The 21,635-nt window shown below is 40.7% G+C and overlaps 1 protein-coding gene across 5 annotated transcripts in view; it reads left to right on the forward strand.

The window, feature by feature from the left end:
* rngtt (RNA guanylyltransferase and 5'-phosphatase) overlaps window positions 1-21,635 on the forward strand; it is a 52,643-nt gene that overhangs the window by 11,643 nt on the left and 19,365 nt on the right. For all 5 annotated transcript variants that reach the window (XM_088361179.1, XM_088361175.1, XM_088361177.1 and 2 more), the window contains 9 exons: window positions 824-899; window positions 1,693-1,936; window positions 2,054-2,163; window positions 2,597-2,698; window positions 5,960-6,095; window positions 8,039-8,110; window positions 11,046-11,210; window positions 17,030-17,098; window positions 19,549-19,649. In XM_088361179.1, the coding sequence (XP_088217305.1) occupies window positions 824-899; window positions 1,693-1,936; window positions 2,054-2,163; window positions 2,597-2,698; window positions 5,960-6,095; window positions 8,039-8,110; window positions 11,046-11,210; window positions 17,030-17,098; window positions 19,549-19,649 (1,075 nt within the window). The remainder of the gene's footprint in view (window positions 1-823; window positions 900-1,692; window positions 1,937-2,053; window positions 2,164-2,596; window positions 2,699-5,959; window positions 6,096-8,038; window positions 8,111-11,045; window positions 11,211-17,029; window positions 17,099-19,548; window positions 19,650-21,635) is intronic.

The following is a 21,635-nucleotide window of genomic DNA, read 5'->3' on the forward strand; positions in this document are numbered from 1 at the left end:
AGATGGTTAGCAAAGTCTGAAATACTCCCTGTGTGGTTCAGATTTTTATTGGAAATGTAGTCAGACAGAACAAGAGTGAGCTGACCTGATCATAAACACAGTGAAAGGTTCACTTTCAGCCAATAGGGGGCTCTCTTCCTCCTTTTTAGAGCTCCTTCAAATGAAACCCCACCAGATTGATTTTAACAAACCCCTGTGTGCCTTGTACACAAACTGCTTCAACATAAGCTGCATGTGAGTGTGTCCAATCTTTAGTTCCCTGGTGATTGTTTTTTTTCTTTTTTTTTTTCTTTTTTCTGTCCAGAACAGACAGCGCAATTTGTAAGTGTGATCTCTAGGCACTTGAGTCAGTTAATTATCATTTAAAGTAGGGAGCGATGTTGCCGGGCAAACTTTTTGCACACAGGGAGTGCAATATATATCCTTTGGGATATTGTAAGAGGGTAATTTAAGTTTAATACAGCTCGAAATAATGTATTGCTCAACCCCGCCTCCTTCCCAGTGGACTTCAATTTAGCTTTCAAGACCAGCTAGACTTTTCTGCAGCAAACAGTTAAAACAATCTGAGTGGTACTTACTTATAGATGCCACAAGATGGCGACGAATAAACTTTTGTCTAAATGAAGCGCCTCAGGTCTCTTCAACATAGTTCCTTGACACCAAATTGCCACAAGATGACAAAAAGTGTTTTGTCATGCCTTCTCCTAGAAGTGCTTTATTAATAATACTATAATTTGTGTTGTTCTGACTTTATTCCGAAGTATTCATTATGAATTAAGCCATTCATATTTGATTATTGTGCTGTTTCCTTGATGTTCGAAAGGTGTCCACTGCACTCATGGGTTCAATCGGACCGGCTTTTTGATATGTGCTTATCTGGTGGAGAAGATGGATTGGAGGTAAGCGGGAAAGACCATTTATTGAACACTAGGATGCCTCCCACCAAGCCCCGCCCCTTAAAGGCGTCAACCAGACCGACACAACAATTCTTACACTATTTTCTATACATTTTGAACATGTAATATGCCACAGTTGTTTGCCATGTGTTTAAATATTGTGTTTTGGTCAATTTGATTGGTTCCACCCACAATCTGGTTGCAAAAGGTCTTCCGTGACAAGCACGCAGTGTTTTCCAATCCTCTTTCATCAACCAGCTCTCCTCTCTCAATTATTACCGTACGTCCGAGGAGACTAAAACGTCACTATCAATCAACGCAGGCAACCGGCAAGCTGAGCTTATCGCTGTCGTGCCAAATATTTTTTATGCCTCATCGTGGTGGGTGGGATGGAGGGGGTCTTTCGACAGAGGTGGGGCAGGTCGACTGAGAATGCCTGGAAGCTGTTGTAGAACATGTAGGCCGATGAAACCCTCCCACCACCCACTTATTTCCTGTGTAATGAATATTCCCAAAGCATTAGGCTCATCCTGTGTGTTGACAGATAATGCGACTATCAGATGAACTTCTCGCAGGCTTATTTCTCCACCCCTCCATTTGTAGCCGCCAAGTACGACTAATAAGGAACATTTACAAAGTCATCCATCATCGATTCACATTTCTTGCCTCAAATGTTACACACATACATGTTTTATAATGTCAATTCGTGAAGTTCAAATATCCAATCCAGCTCTACAGCATCTGGTCAGTGTGCGAGTCTAAATCGATAATCCCGCCTGCGTTTCACTCTTATCAGCGTGGAAGCAGCCGTCGCAGCTTTCGCCCAGGCCCGGGCCCCCGGGATCTACAAGGGCGACTACCTCAAAGAGCTTTACCGTCGCTACGGCGAAGAGGAGGACGCGCCCGCCGCCCCAGCGATGCCCGAGTGGTGCTTCGAGGACGACGCCGGGGAATCGGACGACGACGCGCCGAAGCAGGAGTCCGGGCCCAGCTCGTCCGGGTCGCCGCTCGGAAAGAGAAAGAAGGAGAAGCTCAAACTGGTAACAAGAACGTTGATGATGTTTTCCAGACACTAAGAACAACTGCTCGGCACGATAAAACTCCGTGTAGGAGGGAGAGGTTGCAACACATTTCTTTCTTTCATCCATCCCTCCCAGGGGGCTGTGTTCCTCGAAGGGGTCACGGTGAAAGGTGTCACACAGGTCACCACGCAACCCAAACTAGGCGAGATCCAAAGAATGTGTCAAGAGATGGCCGAGTGGAACAAGTAAGTCCTTTTCTTTTCTTCTCCTCCCGCCGCTGCCCCTCCTGGGAAAAGGTGTGTTGCGTACTGTACGTGGGTGTATTGTGAGAATCTCATTTCTCTTCAGTCACCATTTTTTTTTTCTTCTTCTCCCCCTGATCCTGACACTTTGAAACAGGCGAGAGAGTCAGGAATAGATTTTCCTTATGCCAAAGAAATGCAGCTGCAGCTTTTTAATGAAATGGCTGAGACGGAAGGAACATTGTCTCCAGTTTTTTTGCTCTCTTCAAAGTTATTTTACCTATATGGATGTTATTAAATAACTGTGAAAATAAAGTTACACATTTCATATTTATGTCAGCATAAACTGAGAAGATTCGTTGTTCTCTTCACTCATTATCTTCTTGACATCTGCTGTGGCTGAAATAAAATATGGCTGACACAATGTGTCTTGCAGGTCTGGTTTTCCCGGTGCTCAGCCTGTGTCAATGAATCGGGAAAACCTTAGTTTCCTCGAGCAGCGTCTCTACAAAGTCAGCTGGAAAGCTGACGGAACCCGGTGAGTCTTGACAATATAAAATTTTTGGAAATATTTGAGCTGATGGAGTCTTACCTCAAACCATAAATTTAGATTTGCTTGCAGAGAGGGTGTAGCGAAATATTTAAAATGCTTCATTTAGCTAACCATGCTTGTTGGGGTAAATCTGGTTTTGTTCTAGTTTTATGTCTCTGTTGCAAGTGCAGAGAAAGTTTTTTTTTTAGTACAATAGATATTCTGTCTTGCAGGTGAAATGTGCTTGCAGCTTGTGAATATTTCATGACCTCAGAATTGTATCGATGCTTTAATTTCCAGGAGGAGAAACAGAATAGCTATGAGTGAGACCGCTAGCTACAAGTGTCAGTAAATGAAAGTTCTGGCTTTTTAAAAGTCTCCACAAATTATGCTGCGTTCCTCCTCTGTGACCTGATTTTCCTCCGGCATCCTCCAAGACTCAAACAAGAATATCTCAATTAATCAAAGAGCAGCCTAACGGGCTGAATACAAAATGAGTCAACACATAGTTATATAAAAAGTCTACACACCCTGGTAGGTTTTTGTGATGTACAAAAAAACGAGGCCAAGGTAAACTGTGTCAAAACTTTTGTGCCTTTAATATGACATAACCTGCGCAACTCCATGTTTTTAGGGGGAAGATAAAAATAAAATGGAGATAACCTGGTTGCATAAATATGAGACGCCTCCAATTTTGGTTGCAGCATTTTCCTTTTTGGGTTGGAGAGGTTACTGGTCTAAATAAATGGACTGGACAGGATCTACAATATTTGGATGATGTCACAGTTGATCTATTTCCAAGCATTTTGTGAAAATCCCACATAAGAGAGCAGTCTTGCTCGTTACTGCACTGGTAATGAAGAGCAAAGCTCTTAGATCCCCCCCCCCCCCCCCCATGCTCATCTGTCAGCAGACTTGACAATGGTAAGATGACACGATGGTCGTCGGCGGCTCATTAGGGCTCAAGTGCAATGGGATGGAGGCTTGAAGATTGAAGAAGGAGGGACACCAAATCGGGTTTTATCATATTTTCACATATTGTCAGATGTTACTAGACAGATTAATGTGAATCAGGCGATTCATCTTAATGAAGAGGACCACAAAGCATGAATGGTCTCCCCATCTACATGAAAATGACGAACTGGCCCAATTAGACAACTGCATAGATGTTTGCCTTTGGAGCAGATACTAGAGAGTCTCTGTTTGATACTCAGACCGGTCCTTTTAAAGAACCCGTTGCACTCGAACGCCTCTGTGTCAGCGTGCATCATTATTTGTCAGAACTTCTCAAACCTCCTCCTGAGCACAGTCTGCAACTCCGCATCGTGTTTTCATCTTCTGGATGTTTTGATCGTGTTTCTCCTCCCACCTCAAGCACCTTTTTCTTTAAAAGTGCAACTATATTTATATATATATGGCCAACGCTCCCTAGACACTGTTGTTTTCTTTACCCTCCCACGTTTTTCGGGTTCTCTCTGCGGTATCCAGAAGAAAATTAGAAAAGGACTAAAAAAAGACCACAAATTGGCTTTTTAATTACTTGGATAGAAATAGTCGGTTCATTTGCATGAAAGACGACCTCCCCCTAAAAATAATCGAATTTCAAGGAGGTAAAAGTAGAGTGTAATAATCCTTCCTCCTTGGGATTATTAACAAAAATGTAAAAGTCTCCCATTATGCATGTTCAATTTATTTCAGGGGCTTTTCAACTCCACCACTTTCTATTACAACAATAACTCTCCACCTCTACAGAAAAACAATCTAATGTTTGTGCCAATCAGCGTCTCGGAATAACCCGTATTGACACAAGTACGCAATTTTTGTCAGCTCATTAACGAAAATTAGACTCATACATCAGTCAAAGCATGATTAAATGATCATCTGGTGTGGTATTTGATGCCGGGCTCATCCTTGGCGGCTTGTCAAGTTTCCCCCTCTTTGAACCATCTGGTATTGATATTTATCACATCTAATCCTTTTTGTGGAAACGATAGGGAGGCACAGCAGGTACGAGCGATCCATATCATCACCGGGGATGTCATTTTAAATCTATCGCAGCTTTGTGACCTTGTTTTTCCCGACGGGAGCGGATTTTTGACATCCTGTTTTCTCTCTTGAGTGTAAAGATCTTAAATGGAGTCACAAATCCCCTCCAAATTTTTAAGAAGCAAATAATTAGTCTCTATTTTGGAGTGTATTGGTTACGCTACTTTGAAAAAAAAATGTTGCATCATGGTTGCTTGTTATGCTTTATTGCTAATCCTGCTTTATTACTGCTTGGGATTTGCTTTTGTTAAAGAGCAGCAGCCAGGCTTGGAATACTAATGGAATTTTTAAGAGGTGTGCAATGAAGCCACCATATTGTTGAACATTTCGGAGATGTTTTAAAGTCAAGTCAGGCTCACCGTGACTGTGTTCTTTCGCTCAAAAGACTTTACAGGCTATTCAAATCTGAGGCAAATTGACGTCATTATCGCGACACGATTTACTCTTTTATGGATCCGAAAAGCTGCACGTCCAAATTGAATGCTGCTGTTTGCATCTCGGAGTCGTATCCTTGAATTTTCTGTTGATTTTGATTTGCTAGCCTGTCAAGTTTTCATGGTCCCCTAATAAATTAAATTTTGCTCTATGCAGAGGTTTTAGTTATATATATATAATATTTTATATATATATATATATAAATATTTAAGTCGCCATCTTGAGGCCATGTCGGAGAGTCTTTAGTGTCTTTATACAGTAATTCTCCCTTTGCTGTGTTGCAGATCAGCGTGTCAGCAAAGTCTTAATGTCTTAATTGAGATTTTCCCAAATGAAAGCCTTTGTTATCCTCCAAACTGACACCTAATCCTCAATTGCATTGCTTAAGCATCCACAAACAATGCAACATTTGGAAATATATCTAGAGAATATCATGCCTAGCCCATCCATGCGAGTACCGTATTTTCCGGACTATAAGTTGCTTCGGAGTACAAGTCTCACCAGCTATAAAATGCATAACAAAGGAAAAAAAAACCCCATAGATAAGTCACATCAAGTACAAGTCGCATTTTTTTTGGGGGGGGGGGGACTTTATTTGACAAAATCCAACACCAAGAACAGACATGAAAAGGCAACAATAGGCTAAACGATACGCCATACCCCAAAAAAAAAAAAGTATATACATATAAGCCTGATGATAAGTCGCATCCCTGCCCAAACAATGAAAAAAACTGCTCCTTATAGTCCTGGAAATATGGTACTCACAATCCAATCTCCTCCCAACAGGTACATGATGGTGATCAACGGGCGAAATGAAGTTTTCATGATTGACAGAGACAATACGGTCTTCCACATAGCCAATTTAGAGTTTCCTTTCCGGAAAGATCTACGTGCCCATCTTGCAAATACTCTTTTGGATGGGGTAAGTTTTCCTTTTTCATCATATTTGCTATTCTTTGTCATAATTGTATTCCACACAATGTCAACGCTGCTTCAGAAAATTCGATCAGTCCGTGCGTGTGGACTGGAACAGCATCACTAACCCTTCATAACCTTACCATCCTGTCCCTGCTGCTCACTGTTGCAGATAATTGATGTGGGTTTCTAAAACCTCGGGCCAAAGATGTTGCGGTGTGCCAGTTGAGCCTCTCACATATATAGCTGAAATAGAAATCATCCTCCCATGTCCCGGGGATACGTCTAATAGAAGATTTGACGGTTTTTCCTGCTACTGATTCCTTTTTCTTTTGTCCTCGATGTTGTCGCGATGTAATGCTTGGCTGTGAAATCCACGAGGTGTGACCTCACCCTACGATACCGAGCTTTAGTAGGGAACCAATTTTTGTACTGATTGCTGGTAAGCTTGCGCATGACTAATCGAGTCATTAATTAACGGTTGGTAATTGGTGCTTTGCCATGATGATGGAGCACTTGGGGCTCAGTCGGGGGTCCATTTATTTAACTCGTGAAACATCGTCATCGGCAGTCGCATCTCGGTGCCAGTGACACTGTTGAATTGAGTACCGTATTTTCCGCACTATAGGCGCACCTAAAAAAAAACCTCCAATTTTCTCAAAATCTTTATATATGGTCAAAGTTTCGAAATGGGCCATTCATTGAAGGTGCGCCTTATAATCCGGTGTGCCTTATAGTGCGGAAAATACGGTATCTTAATTAAGACAAAAGTAGTCTTTTGCCACCGTTTTGCAGCATTTATAGGCAATTAATTCTTGATTATGAATAATTCTGTACACTCTAATTGGACCTATCTGATGCATTTATTTATCTGTTCACATTTCTGTCATGTCCCCTTAAGCCCAGGTGTGTTGAGATTGCTGTAAGAATCGTTTGACTCTTGTGTATTTGTATCTGTTTATGCTTCTGGCTCTTTGTTCCCAGAGAGAGGACGTGTTTTTCCTATTTATAGTGAGCAATGTCCAAGTCCTGCTGCTTTCTCTGATAGGTTTCGTCTTCCCCCCGCAGGCATCGGTCTTTGTTTACTCTCTGTTTTTGTCTCTTTACCAACCGTCGTCCAATTTCAGAACTGGATGGCAACATAATGGCAGATTCCATTGGTCACGCTAATGTCCGTAGCGACGCTTCATTGAGTCAGATGTTTAGCGATGGCTCTTCTCGCAATTGCCAGCCGCACCCACAAATCACGTCACAAAGCACATATCCCATTCATGCTGTCAAATGAGACGCACAATCTCGGGATGGATACCACAGATCGCTCTTTCGAATCCGAAGAAGCGGACACTGACACATATCGGGAAAGTATTGCCGCACCTCCGAGCCAAAATTCTACTGAGAGAATTGAATCGAATCGTCTTATCTGTCCAGTGTGCTTTCCTCCAACGAAGGGCGAAAGAATATATTTCCAAAGAACTTAATTCCTTCTTTGCCGAACCTCTACAGGGCTTATCTTGTCACCTTTTTTTTTTCCCCCACCGAAATATATCGTCTGATTTCAAACCGCAAACAAACACATTAATCCTGGATATGTGCCGTGAGATTATTCACGTGAGCCTCAGTTTTTGTCAGCCATGGCAAGCCTGCTACCTTTTTTTTTTTTTGAAGTCCGCAATTTCAGGAGGAAAAAAAAGTTGGAAGCATTAATATTTTATGAGCTCAGAAAGTCTGCAATTCCTGCAAATCCATCCTCGGTGGTCATCACGCTGTTGCGAACGAGTTTTGAACACACCGATGGTCTGTCTGCTCAGAGCTTTGCATAATTGATACTTTGTGCTATTTCCGTCTCATGTCCCTCTTTGGTCTGACATCACCCCATGCACATGCTCGATATTTTCCAGTCTTCTATACATCTCCATCTCATCACTGGAGTCTTTTGTCTTTTCTTTGCAGGAGATGGTCATTGACAAGGTGAACGGTCAACCCGTCCCTCGCTATCTGATATATGACATCATCAAATTCAACGTGAGTAGTCGAATAAGGATCCCTCGTCTTTACTTTGCCATTTTTATACTGAGATCCAGCTGCATTAAAGCCATAACAAGACATAGAAGAGTTGGCTAATTAAAGATGCGGTGACATCAGTGATGGGAATGTCAACAATGTGGTATTCACTTACACACAGCTATCTAGTCTTGGAATATTTTGCGTCAGTGCCGTCGACATGGAAAAAATATTATTATTATTTTTTTTAATGGTGTTTAGAATTCACAAATGATGCAAGAGTGCTATATGCTGGTGTCCTAACACAGGAAACGAAGCAATCAATTTGATTTCTTAGCCGCTCAGGGCAGAGCTGTTCATTCCAATGAGCTCTGCATTATTTGACGCAGTCTACAGTTTGCCTGCTGGGTCTCAACTCCCCCCCCCACCCCCCCCCACACACACACACACTTTACACCCCTGTCGAATCATTGTCGACTTTCAAGTCTCGGCGTTTGACTTTGCAGCTTTTAGTTCATTACTTCAAATACCGTATTTACCGGACTATAAGGCGCACCTTCAATGAATGGCCCATTTTAAAACTTTGTCCATATATAAGGCGAACCGGACTATCAGGCACACCATTAATGCATCGTGTCAGATTTTTAATCCAAATCAAATCATTCTCCATTTGATCTTTTTTATTTCAACTTCAGATGCAACAAATCAAAGTCAAAGTCAGCTTTATTGTCAATTTCTCCACATGCCAAAGACACACAAAGAAACCGAAATTTCGTTCCCCGCTATCCCACGGTGACAAGACATGGCCCACAATAGACAATCAAGTAAACAACAGCGTATAAATGACTTTATAATCACAAAATAATGATCCATAGTCTTTTTGATTCATGATTCATAGTCTTCAGCGGGCCACTTATGGTTGATTTCATGACACAATGCTTCGGGCCAGTTTAAATTTAGGAATTTGGTCCACATATAAGGCGCACCGGACTATAAGGCGCACTGTCGGCTTTTGAGAACATTTTAGGTTTTTAGGTGCGCCTTATAGTCCGGAAAATACGGTAGTCAAATATGAATTGAAACCTATGATCATGCAGCCATTAGTTTGCTCCTCCTATATTTGTCACAAGCTATTCCCTCTTGAGAACATTACGGGGCTGGCAACACAAACCTCCCTAGCTGTAAACGAATTCATCTACCAGGCTGATCTGTATTCTGCTAACAGCAATCAGGCAGTCACTGAAACAAACAAGCTTGCAATTAGCAACCTTAACCAAGCGACGACTCCTTTCCACTTCGAAAGCCTCAAAATGACCCAAAAGGAAGAGAAAGCGGAGAAGGTAGCTTTGACCGTTGATTTCTGTCCGCCGCTCCCATCTGCTCATCGATCACCTCAGCAAGTGGCTCAATGAAGACTTTTGTAGGATGTGTGGCAGCAGTTAGTAGCTCCACATGACTGCACCAAGCTAGCGCTCGAGCGCTGTTGTTATTGATCCGAGTTTGCCATTATTAGCCTTCTTCATTATCTGTCGCAGGGTGCCCCTTGGCGCCGAGGCCTCACTTTAAGTGTATTCAAAGGAACATGAAGACCACCTGCTCGGTCCGTGGTTTCATGTAAAACTCAAGTCGTTTGCAACGGCAGGCCTGCCGGAGCTCTGGGATTCTTTTGATTACCGTATAATTGCGAGTGCGTGCTCTCACGGTCAGTAAATATAAAATAGCATTGATCCCGGAGTTGTATTTTTCTGACATGTAATGACTAAACCTTAATGAAAGCAACCCTTGTATTAAAAAAGAAAAAAGAAAAAACAATATTAAGGCAAATTTATCTATTATTGATGGTGCATTGCTGATTTTAGTCTCTTTGATAAAACCTGCACTTTACTCCCTTGACTAGTTTGAGCACATATTGCATCACCATTGCTAAACTGCCCAAAATACTGTGCACCTGTCAATCAAAAGAACTTTGAACTCAAACACCCAAAAAAAATTCCTAGCTTATTTTCAAGTTCTTACTTGTTTGGGCAGTTTCTGTGTCTTACTGTTGCATTCAAAGTCATCTACCGTATTTTCCGCACTATAAGGCGCACCGGATTACCTTCAATGAATGGCCCATTTTAAAACTTTGCAGATTTTTTTTTTTGTAAACATGAGTTTGGCACACCAGACAACCCATCGAATTATAACATCTAATTCTCAATGATTATTGGCCACCCACCTCTGCTTGCACAGTCGACAAACATCGCTTTCCTCCTTCACTCTCCAATGATTACCTCTAAAGCTCTTGAGTAGTGACCTTTTATGCAGGTACCAAGCAGAATACTAATACAGGCAACACTCTTCCGTCCTGCTCTCTGTGCCCTGATTGAGCCAAGTTCCTGGTAAATAGTCGAGTTCAGATAGTTACATAATAAGAAGTGCAATACAAAATGAGTCGATTCACTTGGTGATTATCACAAAAATCAAACCGCAAAGATGCAAATGAAAGAAAACTTTACGGGATGGAGGAACGAAAAGATATGATGTCACTGGGACCTTGTCAGGAAGTCTGTTAAAGTGAAATTCGGCATGAAGGAAGGAAGAGAAGATGTAATACGGTTTTATGGTGGCTATTCCTGGATTGGCAGCTGCATATTGAAACAACTCTAAATTATTTACAGCAGTAGGACAGGAGCATATTTAGATGGAATGACAATGATCTGGCTCAAGGGAGGTGGAGAAATGTTGTTACCAAATGTTCGGATCGCCATCTGTAGCCAATACTGCAAGGAACATGTTGTCATGGTAACCAAACAAACGGGATTTCACAGTTTTTTTTTGCGGTGTATGTTTAAAACATGTATTTAATGTCAAGTTAACCCTCGGAAGAATTTCAATATTGATTCAGCTGCTTTTTGTCAAGATGTTCTTAATTTGATGGTTTTTCTACCTTTATTGAAATTTTTTTATGTTTCAGGGACAAAACGTGGGTCAGTGGGATTTCAATATCCGGTTGCTATGCATCGAAAAAGAGATCATTTCTCCACGGATGGAAAAGATGAAGACCGGACAGATTGACAAAACGAAGGAGCCCTTCAGTGTTCGAAATAAGCCGTTCTTCGACATTCAGGCGTCACGCAAGGTAAATAATTCAGGGATTTTTTTTTCACAATATATTACAGTGTCAGTGAACTCAACTCACAAGCAGTGCTTTGTTAATCATTGCCAAGAATTCTTAAAAAGAAAGGCTTCAAGCTGTTTAAAATCACTCCCAGTTGAAATTCATTGTCAAACGAGTATAACGAGGAGGATTACACATTGTTTTTTAAAAATAATCACATATTTTAGCCTTTAGTCTGCTAGATTAGTGTTAATAATAACAAATAATAAGAAGAGAAGCACGTATATAATATTCCTTTGACCTACTCACGGTCATATATTCTTTATCCTCAGCAAGGAACAGAGAAAATCCACGAGTTAATCTTTTCAACTTGTCAAGGCATCATTGTGCGATGTTTTAAATGCAATTGGTGCTACCTGAAAAAATGGGCAGACGAAATAAATATACCACGGGGAGAGAAAAGTAAACAAAATAGGTTTTCGTCTCTCTTTGGAGTTGATGAATGACCCTCGGGGGTTATTTCCGGGGAGAGAATAGCTAAAACCCACCAAGGTCCACAAATCTGAGTTGTGTTTGATGGTGAGATAAAATTGTTGGTCTTTTTTGGACCAAGAGATGAAAGCAGACTCTAAACCAGCTTTGTGTTGCTACTCCAATTTGTCGGAAAGGAGAGCAATTTCCAATAATGGAGCAGAGTAACTCTTGCGCAACACCTAATTAGGGTGTCAATAATAATAATGTCATTTACATTTCTGTGGAGAATTTTGAAAAAGTGTGTAAGTGTGCTTTTCATTAGAAGCTCTTTACTCTGTGTCATGTCAGTGATGAATACATCGAGTGGAGCGGGGAGGTGTGATTATATTGGCATCATGTTGAAATGATCATTTCCAAAGAGCGCCATAAGAGACAATCGACAGCAGGCATCAGATTTGATTTACGACGTTGTTGCCTTCACCTGGGTCTTTTGAATTATTTATAAATAATCTCTGATTCTTCCTCAGAAAGCAATTAGGGCTCGTCTGCTGTATTTCCTTCTTTTATCTTGGTTTTTGTCCGATAAATATTCTTCCCCTTCGAGATCTCCTGTGCCTTTGGGGAAAGTCAGAATCCTGCTTTGACCCTCTCCAAAACATTCGAGCCATTTTCAAAGTTGTAACATCAGGTCGCGGGAAGGTCAGAGCGCAATTTATTTGATGTTTTGCTCGAGCCGAGATCGATTGGAAAATTTCGGCCCTGCATTTCTGCTAATACTGAGGATTTGCGGACACGGATGAGATCGGTAGACGCGTCTCTCGCTGATACCGAAACCTTTTGAACCATTTCGACTTGTACCTCTGAATGGTTTTGTTATCTGTAGTATAATATGGGGGGGGGGGTGTCGCATCCCTCCCACCCTTTTCGGATCACTGGAGCGTTTTAAGCTCTTTTGTGTTTATCAGTGGCCATCTGGTTGCCATACAGCCATATCTCTGTTATGTGGGATGTTAATGTCGGGGGGTTGGGGGGTTGGTGGTCTCTGGTTTTCATTCATAGTAGCACAATCCTCCACTTTATGATATATTTACAGCAGATTCCTGTTGGGGGGGCAATTCAGAGTTGTGTGCTGGCCTTTGTCTGTCGCTAGGTTGATGTGTTTCATGGCTGGACACTTCAAGTCCTCATTTCCCTTCCAAACGACTCCCATTTCGTCTTTTTCGCTTCCTCCGCTCACCCAATTACCGTTCGGTATACAGGATTCGCACATTTGCACAGCGGTGATTTATTTTTTTGGGGTTTGAATAGAATTGCAGAAAATGAAAGTTGGACAGGCGGAATAATGGGAAAAGCAATTGGGAGCCAAGTCGATACCTTGGAAAAAGAGGGCATTCGTTATAGGATCATTTATTCTATTGTTTTTGGATAGTTTGTCAAATCTTCTGTTTGTTGCTGTTAATTGCGTAATATTCACTCACCATCTGGTCTCGGTCGTACTTGCTTCCTGAACTGTAGCCTTGGCAAAGATTTGGATCGTCCCAAGTTTATTGTCTAGCTGTGCTAGCGGCATCGCTCGCATGCCATCTGTTGCAAGTAAAGTAATACAATGACCGTTATGGGATTTTATGTACACAGTAAGTCCCCCCCCCCCCCCAATTTGTAGAAAAATAAACACAAATTTGTTGCAGAAGTGAAACGTAGGTTGACTTCACAATAAGCCGCAAATATTCCAAAATTCTTCACAACGATGATTAATGTTATGTTTGGTCGCTGTCCGCTGCCTTTATTCATTTTTTAAAATTGAATATTAAGTTTAGATTCTATCTGGCTGTATAAATTTGTTTTCATATTGCTCATAAGGGGACTGAGGAACCTCTGTGCCCTTTTTTCATTTTCCCCCTGAATAATTTTTAAAAATGACTGCTGGTAGTAGTTATACCGCAAATTCACCCAGAGGTTCTTTGTGATGTTATCTCTTTTTAATAATAAATTAAAAAAAAAAAAAAGACTGATGGTGTATTTGATTTTAATCGAGACAAAATTTGACGTTAGCAACTTAGCTATAAATTGCAGTGTTAATTTGTCTTCAATAACCTGTTCATGTATCACGATTAATTAAATGGGGAAAAACCTTTGATTATTAAACGACCCATGTTCTGTATTGAGAGAAGTCTTGATTGATTGATTGAACATTTACTCATGGGTCATTTAATAATCAAAGGTGAATTACCTGGAATAAAATTAGCACCAGAGATGCTAATGGCCTGATCCATTTCTTCTCGCCAACACAATTGTGACACATGGAAGCTTTTGACACCTTCTCCGTGTCGACTTATTATTTTTTCACACGTGAGTCCAAATCTTCTTCTCTGCCGATTTGTATTAGCCAAAAAGACATCAATTACCCCTTTCGGGCATGTCTCATTACCTGAGTGTGATCTGTCTGCAGCTTCCTCGTGACTTCACTGACCTCACACTCGTGCTGTCAAGCCTTTTGCTAGAGGAGATGAAAAAAGCCAGACCTGTGGCAAGACCTTACCGTCATATCATAAACATCCCTCTTCACCTGAATTTAATATCTGTACTCACTCACGGAAGGACATTACGCAGTTAATGAAGCACGGAATTTTTTTTTGCAGAAGGTGAATACTCCATGACTCATCAGAATATACTTTGGTGATTTCTATTATTGCTTTATTATTCCCATTATGCATATTTTCCCTTTTCTCTTCCCTTGCCACAAAAAATGGCAATACTATATGTGCTGAATTGAGTTAATTCATCAAAAGAAATGGCTAGCGACTTTTACAGACTGCATAACTGGTAACCCTGCATGCACTCGACGACTTTTTTTTATTTTTATTTAACAAACAACTACACTGGATTTGCCATTCACAATAAGCCCGAGAGTAGCTTCGAGAAACAACCGCCCTGTAGCTTGACTGGAATATCAATCCATCCTCTCCGCCTTTGATTCAACCCCCCACACATAAGCCACCCCTGAGCAGAAGAGGAACAGACAGCGCAAGGACACGACAACACAAGAGACCCGAGGAATAGAGACTGCAAAGTAGCAGTTGACGTGGGTGCTTCTAGGGCACGGCAAATTAGCCTTTGTAATAAATCCCTGTAGGGGAAGTCGAGTTTAATGCAATGATCCCACTTTGATTGGCTATTAAAAAAATCTTGAGGATTGCCTAGTACTGGAGGTGAATGGCATCGCTTCATTGTGTGCACTGTTGGCAACTACCGTATTTTCCGGACGATAAGGCGCACCTAAACACCTAAAATTTTCTCAAAAGTCTCGCCTTATAGTCCGGTGTGCTTTGTATAAGGACAAAGTTTTGAAATGGGCCATTCATTGAAGGTGCGCCTTATAGTCTGGTGCGACTTATAGTCCGGAAAATACGGTAGTGTAAAAGTGATGGAGACCAAATTTGGAAAACTGAAAAGCTTCTATTTTTCTTCTCAAAGAGCTGTAACGTAAAAGCAGTTCCACTGGCCCCCCTCTTCTCCACTTAATCCTTTCAAGAAGCTAGGTGTTTGAGTGGAAGTCTTCTTTTTGCTCTTCTCTCCATCCAAGTTCACCGTGTGGAGCCAAAGTGGTGGGTGGGTGTGCTAAGATGGCAAGAGAAGTGAAATGGAACCCCGAGATCTCACCGCCCACTTGCCAGTCCCGCTCAAAGACGGCATTTCTTTTGAGTCTGCCTCTCTTGCCTTCTCCGTGTCAGCGAGCTCGGCAAGTTTGCTTTGATCACTTGTGACTTATTCATCGGTCTCAAGAGCGCCAATGTGGCTTCTACAAATTCACAACATAATTGAATTGCCGTTTAAGTGTATGCGGCAGGTCACGGTCTTCATTTTTCCTCATCTAAAAATGTCTTGAAAGCCTTTTCTATGTAGTCCTCCACACCATGAAGCCTCAGCTTTTGTCTTTGACAGAAAGGACATGATTTGTCAGGAATACCGTATTTTCCGCACTATAAGGCGCACCGGATTATAAGGCGCACCTTCAATGAATGGCCCATTTTAAAATTTTGTCCATATATAAGATATATACATTTGGCCCACGGGCCGGACTTTATTGGTCCATATATAAGGCGCACCTGATTATAAGGCGCTCTGTCGGCTTTTGAGAAAATTGGAGGTTTTTAGGTGCGCCTTATAGTGCAGAAAATACGGTACATTAAATCCAAATGCGGTTACATGATGCCATGATTTGTGGTTCTTGCGACCGAGGTTATTAGTTTGTCTGGCTTGGTTCAGAGACAGGATGGATGATGATCCGTCTTCTCCTGCATGTTAAGTGTCTCTCTATATCTGATGAAACCAGCGAGTCCACGTGCTCTCGATGACTCCCTTGATTGAAATGTCAGCCATGTACAAGAGTGGAGGCATGCTGATTAATTTATGTTAATGTTTTTTGTCTTGACGACTCGCTTCGTTATTCAGTTATTGAGTCGTGGTGAGTAAAGAAGCTATCTTTTTGAGTTGGTAGCTCGTAAAGGAGATGGTTAAATATCAGGTGCCTTGCCCGAGGTGTCATTTTTTTGTAGTTTCCGTTTGCCTTAACTCGTTATGATCGCCCGAAGGTTAGACATGGTACCTGCTGCTTTGTGGATTAATGCATTTTTTGTTTATTGATCTTGGTTGTCTAAATGTTGCTTCTTGAATACATAAAAGCAGAATTTCCACATTTTATGTCATCAAAATCAACTGTAATATTATTTCTTACATATGTTTTGTAATAGTCTCCCCTTTTTGTTGGAGTTGTTACGCTGCATTTATTGTTTGCCCTTTAAAGTGGATTTTATCGGATGCTGTCTCGTGATGTGCAATCATATATTGGAGTGGCTATTTCGTTTCATATTACAGGCGAGACTTTTCCAAGGCATATGATACGGTTTGAGATTGATTTTCTATCCCCCCTTTGCAGCAGCAGCAGTACGCTTCTCCTCATACCACTCCCGGTTGAAATACTGTTTCAGATTTTTAATTTATCCCTAACATTTGTCACACAGTGTCATCGTTTTTTTTTTTCTTCAATGTTACCGATTTTATTTTATTCTGGAGCTTTATAATGCTATGCTGTGTTTATGCTTCACAGATAATGTGTTGTTATTGTACAATATTGTGGCTTTCCCGGAGGCTGCTAGCGTCTTCTTCATACATAGATTCCTTTTACATTTGCAAAAGGACTGAAATAAATTCCGTCGTCGGTTATCTGTCAAGGTTTGTCATTTATAAAGATGATAAATCCATTTTCTCAGAAGGCTGGCTCTTTCACAAGTTCCAAATAAAACCTTTTGTTTGCTTTGTTGTGGAGAAGTCAGACTGATTTATCTTTTTTTAAATTTTTTTTTTAGCTCTTGGAAGGCAGTTTTACATCGCAGGTCAGCCACGAAGTTGATGGCCTCATCTTCCAGCCATGCGGGGTAAGTAAGACCCGCTTATTTTAAAACCTTGTCCATATATAAGTCCATATATTTGGATACGCCTGCTGTAGTGGCTCAATATTGGTCCATATATAAGGCGTACCGGATTATAAGGCGCATTGTCGGCTTTTGAGAAAATTGGAGGTTTATAGGTGCGCCTTATAGTGCGGAAAATACGGTAAACCTAATTCTCGGTCTAATGGCTGCCTCGCTCAGACAATTTTGACCTAAGTCAGCTTCAGTTCAGTGAAAACACATGTTTGTTTCGTTGCATTATTTACCAGCTCCAATGATTTGCTTTATTATCCGAGCAAGTTGCCATCTGGTTTCAGTTGCAACGATTGTATCCATCACGGTGTCAAAATGAAATGAATACCGTGTCGAGTGTGAAATCACCGTATGATATCAACACATTGTTCATCGCCTGTGACGTTTGTTTATATATTAATACTAAACTGTGATGGATTCCATAAATCATGATACATTTCAAAAATGGTCCAAATAATCCCTTGCCTATAATAAGTTTGTATCTGAAAATTGTAAAGTTAAGCTAGGACATGCCCATGGTCTCTACTGTGCACTCAAGACAGGCCACGAGATGAAACAGTTGCTCTTTCTCTTGCGCCGTATTGAATTTACAAACTACGCTCAATCCTAAAAAGAAATTGCTTTTGGATTTAGAAGAGTGGTGGGACTCGTATGCTGCCAGTTATTGATTTGAGGGCTTATTTTCACTGATGGTTCAGTGGATTTTGATTGATCAAGTCTGGCCAATAGAGGAAGCTGTTGCAAACACTACAGCTGTACCAATTTCAATTTTTATTTATTTTTTGGTATCAGCATTAAATGTCAGCCTCTGAAAAAGAGAAAAATATAGAATTTGAGTGTAAATAGCTGGTCTAGTCCAAATCATATCGCAGCCTCTGAGGTTTTCTGCCAATTTACATTAGGAAACACAATTTTGTCTCACTCATTAAATCCTCTCATTAAAATGCATTTATTTTTCTGACCTTTTCACTTCAACACGTGGTTTATTGATTGACACAGAGGGGACTCATTCATCAGATTTCCAATAATATTTTACAGTCAGTACAGTACAGTTGCAAAGCTTATCGTTTTTTTTTTCCCCCCCTCACTCTTTCCTGCAAGTGAAAACTAAAGAGCTCCATCTCATCCTGTGCAAATATGGATTGTAAAGGATCAAATAGAGGCAAGCTATTTCAGGACTTAAAAGGGGGGTAGCAAATCTCTGATCTGCAGCTTGTCACCTTCTCTGTTTGCCGCACTCTCCAGCTTCTACTATAGCCCCCCTCCATATGTTATTTATCTCCCCATAGTGACTTCAAGAAAAAGGGGGTATGGTTTGGTCACACCGACAATATGGGTTGTTTTTTGTTTTACTCATTGCCTGCCTGACCACAAAATGGAGTCAACGATGTTAATGTTGTTTCCGTGGCGCATATCCATCCACGCTGACGTAACGCTGCCTATGAATTCATTGAGCGGCGCAATTGTCCCTCATGCATAACGTTCCGTTTTGCAGCCTGGAAACGAAAGCTCGTAACGGGAATTAGGTTGGATTTACATAACTTGCATATTCTAATTGAACAACACAATAAAATTACACATGCATTTGATGATTTCTAATATGTAACAATTTGAAGCAAACCTTTGAGCCGAAATTAATCATTAAAACAGGCAATTTGAATTCCACCGCGATTGGTTTGAAAGAAAAGCATGATGTCATAGGTGTCAGCAAAACGTGCTATTTATAGGGTTTATTTTCTCAGGATCTTAAAGTGTTTGTATTTGCCTGCAGTGAGTTACTATGACACATAAAATTTCCTTGGACTTCATATCGCTAGCTCCGTTCCATCCCTAGGATCTCCTGAGAAATCCTGTCTGTTTTCCAGACATCTTTCCTCGGAGTATACTTTTGTTACCGGGCAACCTGACAGTGATAGAATCATGATCATCTCATCCCGCCTCCACTCACAGTGCCTTTACATTTCTCATTATTCCGCTGCTCATCATAAATGTCACACAAATAATCAAGGATGTGAAGGCAAGGCTGCTGAAGCACATTCAAGATGACTGAGAAGATGTTCAACTTGTGTTTTATGTTCTGATACAGCTCAGTTTTTTAATAATGTCCACTAAAAATATATATATAGTATATACACAGAAAATTCTCAGAAAATTAGAATATTGTGATAAAGTTCTTTATTTTCTGTAATGGAATTAAAAAAACAAAAATTAAAATTAATAAAAGGCTTGCAATATTTCAGCTGATTTGTAATGAATCCAGAATGTATGACATTTTGGGTTTTTTTTTTAAATTCCATTACAGAAAATAAAAAAACTTTATCACAATATTAAAATTTTCTGATATATATATATATATATATATATTGTTTTTTTCGACCAATCATGTTGTCTTATGTCGGCAGAGGTACAAGCCCGGCAGGTGTGATGACATCTTGAAATGGAAGCCCCCGAACCTCAACTCGGTGGACTTTCGCCTCAAGATCACAAAAGTCGGAGGAGAAGGGTATGTAAGCCTTTTCCATTGATCCGAAATTGAATTGTCATTCATCTTCCCTGTGTCTATCGCTCTTCTTCTTTTCCCATCCCCTCGGGGAACAATCCCACTGCGATAATGCACAGAATTGCATATTTTCACCGAATATTTGCTTTTAAAAAGCTTTACGTGCACAGAGCACGACTACCCTTCACGTTTTCTCTTATTTTGTGGTCATCATTCTCTGCAAAATGAATTATTCAGGTGCACTGGTGCTTATCTTTGAGTCCCCCGCCCACCCTTAAAAAGACTTTCCTGTGCTGTAAAAGGCAATCGTTCCCTTGCAGGTGATTAGAGGCTTTCCATGTTTCTTGTATGCATTAATAGAAAGGTTGCAAATTGGAAGGGGAAGGTTTCATTTTGTTGCAATAACCTGAATTGGAGTTTCCACTGTGTTTTCAAATGATTCAGAGTCGAATTATTCCTCTCTTCTTCCACGTTGATATTGTAGGCTGAAAGAAAAAGGTTAGGGTTAGGGTGCATGTTGAAATAAGAGTAAATCAATTTGATAAATAAGTCATAAAATCAGGAATAAATGAATAATAAAAGTAATATATATAAATAATAAAAGGAATGAAATGATTAAAAGAAATAAAAGAAATAACGAAATTTTTACAGATTTACCAACATTGTGCATGTAGAAATAAGAGTAAATTAATTCCATAAAGAAGTCATAAAATCAGGAATAAATAAATAATAAAAGTAAAATAAATAAATAAATAAATAAATAAAATAAAATTAAAAAAATGAATAAAAGAAATAAAAGAAATAATGTTTCAATCTCATTCTAAACATCCTTGAGGAGTAGTAAAGTTAAAATAAATTCCGACAAATCAACTTTACTTTTGGCTGTACGTGATAATTATCACATGTTGCCTTTTTATGATGTTAAATAGTGCGCGGAAAGTCCAGCTGTGTCTAGCCGCGATGAGACAAATAATAGCTGGCGGGGGTTTTCTTTTTTTTTTTGTTCTCTCCTGCGTGTCTGGTCGCTGTGCGAGTGCCCTCACGTAGTCCCATCGCGGCAGACTCGACGGTCACGCAGCCGCCTCCTCCGAGAGCCAGGTGACCTCACCGAGCCCCTGCCCATCATTCACAGATTGGCCGCTCGTTCCGCATCAAAGTCGAATCGGGCGTGCTGAGTGCGGGAGAACACACCGCGCAATTGAGAGTCGTGAGGAATCCATCGGCAGACGCCCTCGTCAGACCTGGCTCCATCTTGGACTTTCAAGTCTTTCCTCAGTTACCATCTGAGCGAAACAGACAGACGTGTTTTTCGTCAGCCCACGCGATCGATCCTTGAGCTCGTCCTGCCTTGCAGGCTTTGTCATCATCTATACGCTGGCACAAAAACGCAGGCGCTTATTTTTGTAGAGCAGGAGGAATGGAAATGATGGACAGCGGCGTTTTGTCCATGGAGGCCATGACTAACAGTTACATCAATGTGCAATAGGTGTGCAGTGTTTTCAAAATGGATCTGGTTAACCGGCCCATGAGAGGCTTCTTGTTACCATTTGCTTGATTTTAGGGGGACTCAGGTGACATCACATCATCTCAATCCATACTTGTGCAAATAACGAAACCACCCTCTGCATAACCTCATCAACGTTAACAACTTTTTTGGGTATTTAAGTTTGCCTTGGGTGTTCTCATCGTTTATTCGAGCTCGGGGTGGCTTGTTTAAAGTTTTATGTACCATAAAAAAGCTGCTGACCTTGCCTTTTTTTTACCCTCACCGTCATCCAGTTGTTAGAGTTGCTTAGCTACTAAAAAAAAAGACAAAACTGATGTTTTCAAGGTTTGAACAAAATGTTTTAATCTCGAGTGTGCTTTCCATTTTTTCTTTCATCACAAATCTATCAGACTAAAAAGCTCCTTTGTCATAAAATAAGGTTGGACATTCAAATTGTGTATTTTACCTTTGAATGTTGAAGGTTGGCCTTTCTCCAAATTTTA

This window comes from Syngnathus floridae, chromosome 19, assembly GCF_059516105.1.
Source record: "Syngnathus floridae isolate MCC-2025c chromosome 19, RoL_Sflo_1.0, whole genome shotgun sequence".
In the NCBI taxonomy this organism is placed as follows: domain Eukaryota; kingdom Metazoa; phylum Chordata; class Actinopteri; order Syngnathiformes; family Syngnathidae; genus Syngnathus; species Syngnathus floridae.